Raw genomic sequence first — 7,500 nt, 5'->3', positions numbered from 1 at the left:
TCTAAAGCGTTTAGCATAAAATCTAGACAACTGAAATTTTTACTGTGACAGTAATCAGTAATTTTATTTCCATCTGGCAGCTTTTGCATTAATTTATAATTAAATGCACATATTTGTGTAATAGAATTGAGGTAAGAGAGAGAGTGACACATAAGCAAATGGACCAGGGAGACTACAGAATTTTACTACAACTATGACAGAGGATTTGGATCAAAATAATGGAAGACTAACCTGAGCTGGACAGCAAGGTTTCATCACACAAAGACAAATTGCTGCCCAAATACCCACCACAACCTCCACAATGGCAAGGATCAAGACAATGACACTGAGTGCCATTTTTGTATCATACGAGTACCAACGTCTGTAATCATTATCATAACTGTAATCATCGTAGTAGTCATTGTCGTAATCTCTAACATTAGAAAGCATCACACTGTAGAAAAGTATGATTATTCCAGCCAACACAGCAGATGCGATGGAGAATCCCATGAAGATACCAGCCTACATACATGTAGTTAAACAAAGAAAAGAAGGTTACACATGTTCACCATCATACATGAACATACGTTCATAACTTTTAAATTATTCTGACCAGTCTTTAGAGTAGCCTGAAAGAGATAGTAACTATGCATCATCATCATCACCATCACTGATCATCAATTTTGTTTTCACCCTTTAAGTGTGTAAATTTATGACACTAATTTGCAAATACTACAGATATATTTACATGTAACCACAAATTTTGACGGATGGGTACGATATATTGAAAATCACAGTATGTTGTATTTGTTTTGGAATATTATTGTCCACAATTTTCTTTCTTTCATTCTTTCAAAACTGCTCAACCCCAGACAGGCCAGAATTTGTAGTTATAATTTATGCTGAATTAAGCAAAAAAATTCAAGATTTCCCACAAAAAAAAAAAACCCGCAGTTTCAAATAATTATTAGGGATGAAAATTGTGATGATCCCGCAGCTTTAGCCGATAGTGGGCTACCTTTACGAGTATTATTATAAAGAGATACACACTCACTCTCTCTCTCTCTCTCTCTCTCTCTCTCTCTCTCAACCTATGTTTTCAAAGTAAAAATGTTGTTCAGATTAAATCCTGATGGTTGGTAGGCATGTCTTAAGGTTTCTACACTGTACTGTAACAAGGATCAGACTGAAATTGTCATTAACTGCATTTCAGTTCATTTTACTTACAAAGCAATTGCGAGAGGAGCTTATTTCGTAGCGACTGCCTGGAATGCCCAAACCTCCTGTGACACACACCTGCAAAGAAATAGGTCCACTAAAGCCATGAGATGGTTGGTCTCAACAATTCACAAAAGCTTAAAACAATGCTTGCCCAGTTGGTCCAAATACAAACTGTATGGTTCAACATGCAAAGTGCTTTAAAAAAGGACAGTGCACTAATTGGCTGCTGATTACTCCATATGGAATATCCATTTTGAGTTAATATAAAGGGATATAGTCTTCTGATAAAAGAAAACTGGCTAAGATAACCACTAAAAGTTTGAAATCAGTTTTACATGTACAGGGTATCAGAGGTACATGTGCGCCATCCAGTATTTAAAAGCTAACCATTCTAAAATGGGTGCTAAATAGACTTAAATAGTGTTTATCAGGCCATTTGAAAGTGTTCTCAGATGTCTCGCGCATGACCGCATGGCATGCCTCGCTGGCTGGACGTATACAAAACATGGACCACCCCCGTGGAGCCGGTGCAAGGACCCCTTCATGGATCCAGTCCATGGACTACCCCTGTGGACCACCCCTCATTTTGTGATGTTAAAAGCAGAAAAATCTTTAGGAGAGAGAGAGAAGTGATCCTCGGACTTATCTGGACAATTTCATCAATTGTCTCTTACAGACATCTGAAAATTCAAGTGCAACCCATGACCCCTGCAATGTGAGGACGGTTGGGAGCAGGTCAATTTGTTGGGATCCTTTGTTCTGGAAAATGGGAGCTACATGTAACGCAGAAGGCCACACTTTTGGGCATGGCAAAGATTATTAGAAAAGTTATTGAGACCTGAGGCTGCTGGGTGTAGCTTTCTCTTGGGAACATTACAAACTTTCCGGTAACATCTTACTAAACCCGAGATAACACAGTCATAATAATAATCGTGATACATAATATAAAGACCAGAATTGACTATTTTTTGATATTGCTTTCCAAGACTAAGTAAGCAAGTTAAAATTAAAAAAATAAAAATGTTAAAACTATATGAATAAATTAATTTCCATGCATATCTCTACTGTCATGCATATCTCTAAGTCTTTGAGACCCTTTTATATTTTGTCAATGAATCACAAGACAGAAACTCTTATTTCATAGGGTATCATTCCAGATTCTTGGAGCTCCAACTGAAAAAAGTCTGTCTCCGATGTTTGTGGTACAACCAGCAGCTTCTGTGATCCAGAGTGCAGGGAATAGGAACAGGTGCAGTAACACAGCATTTCTGATAATTATATAAACAGGAGCTAATCATCGAAACCTTTGCATACCAATTAACAACGAAACTTTGTAAATCTCTGCAAGAGTCTTGACAGCAGTGTGAAACGGTCAACAGTATCAAAGGTGGCTGACAGATTCAATAAAAACAATTGCCAGTTTTCACTGTCACACCATCATTAAAACCATTCAACAAAAAAAGAGAAAAAATAAAAGATGAATATTCAAACAGTCTCGATAAGGTTCAGGTCTGCGATGTTTCATGCAGGAGATACAAACTGTATAATCAAAGAAATGTCCTACTCAAATTTATAAGGTTTTGTATGGAGACGCCACGTTTGTGTCCCTCCGAGGGGCACAAATAAGGCAGCCGGAAGTTAACAAAAACATATGTCATTGAGTTTGTCAGAGCGAAGGGCTAACGCTCGAAACGTCAGCTTTTAGAATCTCTGTACGGTGGCCAATTTACATTATCAATTCCGTTGACAAAACCAAATTTTTGTATACTACTTCCCCACCGACGCAGCACACAGTTTCTTTAGAAACTACCCCCTTCAAAGACTGTTCAGATTGCAAAGTCTCAGTGGACAACTCACTTTTTTAACCTGTATGTGATAGCATTCTCAGCCGCAATTTTACTATCATGTCATGCAAAAGCTAAGAAATTCAATGTTGCTTTATCACAAGATGAAAAACCCTATCAAACTAAAAATTTGTGAAAAGATAAAGGTCTTCAGGCATTCAAATACATGTAACTAACTAAACTAAAATCTCAAAAGGATTCATAATTCCTTATTTTTTAATTTTAATGACGTCACATGAAAACCAAGAATATTATGGACTTATTGCAGTCAAAAGCACTCAAGATGTGGTCTTGAACTTTGGCCAAGGCAGCCTCAATGGAGTGAAGGACTTTGTACTATAAGCAGACTGAAACATCTCAACCAAATGGTGATTCACGGTAAGGTGCGTCACACTTACCGTGGACACCTAAGAAAGTTTTTTTTACAAATTTTCTGGCAAAAAGGGTGTTCAAATTTGATTGACAGTCATGCATCCTTGCAAAGTTTGTATGGTTGTACAATGTTAGTTGAACACCGTTGCACGGGTTTTTGAGTTGACGTATTTACATGTAGTTGTCAAATGTGAAAGTTTGTTGGGTGGCCACGGTAAGGCGCATTGCACTGTAAGTTTAAGGAAACCAATGTCACCAACACCTGTATTTGCACAACACTATGAAACCAGCTTTTGTGAAAAAGTCGTGAAATAGCCCTGAAAAACTGTTTATCTTTATTTTCATGGCCATGAAAACTGCATTTACAAAATTCATGGTGCTTACTTGATATTCCTTGTGCACCATGAAAATACTGTAAAAATTATTCACTCCATTAAAATGTCTTGAATCAAATTGGAATTTGTTTTCATGGCCCTCAAATAGCCCATGAAAATAATGCCTTTGGTACCTATACCATGACAAAGCAGTGAAAATAAATTACTGAATTTTCATGATAAACTTACTAGTTCTATGATTTTCAAGACCCTGAAAAGACACTGAAAACCATTGCAACTAGTACAAAATTATAAGCAGAGAAATGTTTTTAAACTAGGTATAATATACTCTTTTTGTATGTTAGAAACTGTCATTTGCACTAAAAATTTACTCTGCACCTCATTTATACGTTCTACAATGTTTAATGATCATGACTTTTCATCAAAGTCTTTCTATTCTACAGCTACTATAGTACCTGTTGGCTACTAGCTATTAAGTTGAACCTCCTTAAATGGACACCTCCTACCTTTCTACAAACATGCTGTAGTGGTCACTGAGATTACCAAATAATAAAAGGTCAAATTCTAAGCCACATACAAACACTTAAATACTGCATGTTTAAGTCCAAATGGAAGATAAGACATCTGGTAATGAAAAAAGTTATGATGTCACAATTGCAAGTGGTACATGGACTCATGTAGCCACTAACTGGCTGTTTAGTGCAATTTAGGTATGAGTGGGTTTCTTTAAGTGAAGAGTGGTTGATTTCCAAAAACTGGTGCATCCAAAAACCAGGAATTTCAAATTGTGCCATTAGCAAAACTCACTGAGTTGGAACTCTAGGGAACTTTTGGGAATTAAAAGCAAAAAGGGTACTGTGGACTAGGAATTTAAAGAAAATCTTTAGGAATTCCATTCAATGATTCAACTTGAGTGAGTTAAAATTCTCAGGAGAATTTTTTGCAATAGTACTGCATAGTCCAGTGAGACAACAATTAAAGCTTAAGTGCCCTTTTAGGATTTGATTCCATCTGGTGCCTTGAATTTTACAAGGTTTGGTCTTATTCAAAGCATGTCTTTTGAGATAACTGACTCTTCTTCATGTACTTGGCTTAAGCAGTGTCCCTTAAAGGCTCCAAACTTTTAACATAAAATATCACTGTGTACACGGATAAATGAAAAAGAAAGCTTTTATTCTGATGCACTCCATAGAATGTGAGAAATCGAAATATCAGCAACGGATTACCTTATTTGATGCGCTCACGATCAGCCTTTAAGACGAACTGGAACATGAAGCATTACTCTTGAAAATTATACTCTCCAAGTCAGCACTTAATTGTTTCAATGAACTACAGTATCTTTCGAATCTTGCTCATTTTTTGTCAATGTATAATGAAACTGACTATCATTGGAAAGATTGTTATCCTCCGCCATCTTGGATAACACGTGAGAAACCAGACTGCAAACTAGTGAGCCGTTTTCGTTTTGGTCAGCAGTCAGTGGTGGCTATAATTGGGGATGAATTACCTAAGTAACCAGTCCAGGCTCTTTAGCTCTTGGGCGAATTTTGAGCGGTTTTATTCAAACGTTCATATCAACGATCACAAATTTGTGGTGACGATTGGTTTGTTAGTTACCCTTTAATGCTGATCCAGGCAAGGAAATGCTTACAACAACTGAAGTAAAAAGGTAAGCGTTAACTATAAGCGAATAAAATTTTTATTTTTCATATATTTGTCTGTAAAATGGAGCCGTTCACAGGAAAATTTAGAACGATCTGTTTGAAAAACTAAAAACACGATTTCTCGCTTCTCAGCGAATCGATGTCCATCAAATTTCATCGGTTAACTCTCTTAGTTAATATCTTTAGTTTGCAATTCACAGAAATTTCAGAATATCAACCTTCCTCGAGTTATCGAGCATCAAAATCACGATTTTTCCCACACATTCACTTTGTTATTTGCTGCGGTTCGCAGAATAGCAGCAAATCGTTGTTTTCACGGTTCGCCGGTTTTTTGACAGTTTCTATGGTGAGGCAAGTACTATAAGAGCGGGATTTTGCTGAGTCGAGCCATTCTATGCTGACGTTGCTGCCAACTTGCCCTCGTTTCGAGATTTTTTATTAATGTGGTTATTGTCTGGGCTTCTGTTAGTTTCAATAAACGCAAACGGGGTCTCATTGCTTGCAGAATGCCGGGATAAGCGGCACAGTCCGTTACTAGGTCTATCCAGTGCAGCAGTCAGTTCCCCTTTTTCACAAGTGACCAGTTGTGTTTGCTTTGTTGTCTATTAGAGGGAATAGGGGAAAACGTAAATTTTGCCATGTTTGCCCCACTACCAAGATGATGTTGGCGACCGTGAAACCTTCTATACATGACAAAAGACTGGCCATGTTTATACTAGAGACGCATAATTCGTCTGGGATGAACTTGGGCAAACATTTTTTCTGCGTCTGTTAAATTCGTATAGTATAAAGACTAACACAAGACGCATTTTGCGTCTCTAGTATAAGAACGGCCATTTCTTATCGTAAAAATGCTAAATGCTGCCACTTTAACTAGGTAAGTGTAATCAATGCAGAAATTGCCTGAGAAAGCTATTATTGATGTTTGTAAGTAAAGAGACACTTAAATTAGAATAGAAATGATCAGTGATTTAGAGGAATCACTACTTGCATCATTGAAGTTTATATACTGTATTTTTTTTAGTTGCCATGAAAGAGTATGAAGAGACACGTCCTGAAAAAAAAAATAATTATTTGATGGGACAGCAAGGAAAGGTCCTTTACAGCAGACAAAAATGCTAAGCAGGCAATTCTGTCTCCTTGACAGTTACATTTATGGTTTGATGTACACTTGGGGATCTCTCTTTGCAGGCTTGGTTTAGTTCTGTGACTTATCATGTTTAAGAGCTTTTTTGTTCATTTAAATTTAAAACAAGAATCCAATCCAAAGATTTTGACATGAATTAAATGTTTGAGTACATACAATAAAAGATTTAACTGCTTTTAAATGTATTCTATTTTTTTGTCTGAGCTACAGTATGGTAGTAACTGTTAATAGCTTGACCGCAGTGGCTTCTTTGCACATAGTAAAACGTTTCCAGCACATTTCTGATTTGCTGGAATATTATTTTACGGGAGCAGAATACTATAACCTTGTTTCTTGAGTTCCACATGTGCACTTCTATTTCTCAGTTATTTTCTTGGTTTGTTCAAGAACATTCCAGCTGTTGCCCAAATCTTTGGTCTAATTCCAAGAAATTTCCAGAAATTCCTAGTAATTTAAAGCTAATTTGCATAATTTAGAATTCCAAGCAGCATTTTTTACTATTTGGAATTCCCAGAGTTATTTCGCAAGGGTGTAACTTGATTCAGTAACAAATGAATAAATAAGGTTTTGTTTAATAAACTTGTCAGTTTTTTAACTTTTTAGTGGCTTTCATAATGGTTTTATATTTAGTGCCCATGCACTACTTCTATGAGTGCTACATGTAGTTCTAATTTTTATGAGGAAAACAGTACAAAGGTATGCCTAGGCTGTATCATCATGACATTTGATGGTTTAAACAGCATTTTCATGGTTTCAACACCATGAAAATGCACTAGAATATTATTCATGGCATCATAAACCTAGTGGCCACTAAAACATGAAAATGGCCTAAAAATACCATTAAAATTATCATGGCCATCATTTTTGGTACGTTTCACGATAATTTCATGGGCCATGAAAACCAAACCCCATGAAATTCATGTTAAAAGGATACCATT

At 36.5% G+C, this 7,500-nt stretch overlaps 1 protein-coding gene across 2 annotated transcripts in view; it reads right to left on the bottom strand.

The window, feature by feature from the left end:
• The window catches only part of LOC138033741 (uncharacterized), a 42,126-nt gene that overhangs the window by 32,122 nt on the left and 2,504 nt on the right, over nucleotides 1–7,500 (bottom strand). For both annotated transcript variants that reach the window (XM_068881550.1, XM_068881549.1), the window contains exons 2-3: nucleotides 1,207–1,275; nucleotides 232–501 (exon numbers count right to left, since the gene is read on the bottom strand). In XM_068881550.1, coding sequence (XP_068737651.1) covers nucleotides 232–501; nucleotides 1,207–1,275 — 339 coding nt within the window. The remainder of the gene's footprint in view (nucleotides 1–231; nucleotides 502–1,206; nucleotides 1,276–7,500) is intronic.

This window comes from Montipora capricornis, chromosome 14 (assembly GCF_036669925.1).
Source record: "Montipora capricornis isolate CH-2021 chromosome 14, ASM3666992v2, whole genome shotgun sequence".
Classification (NCBI taxonomy): Eukaryota; Metazoa; Cnidaria; class Anthozoa; order Scleractinia; family Acroporidae; genus Montipora; species Montipora capricornis.
This window is presented reverse-complemented; position numbering and strand designations above follow the sequence as displayed.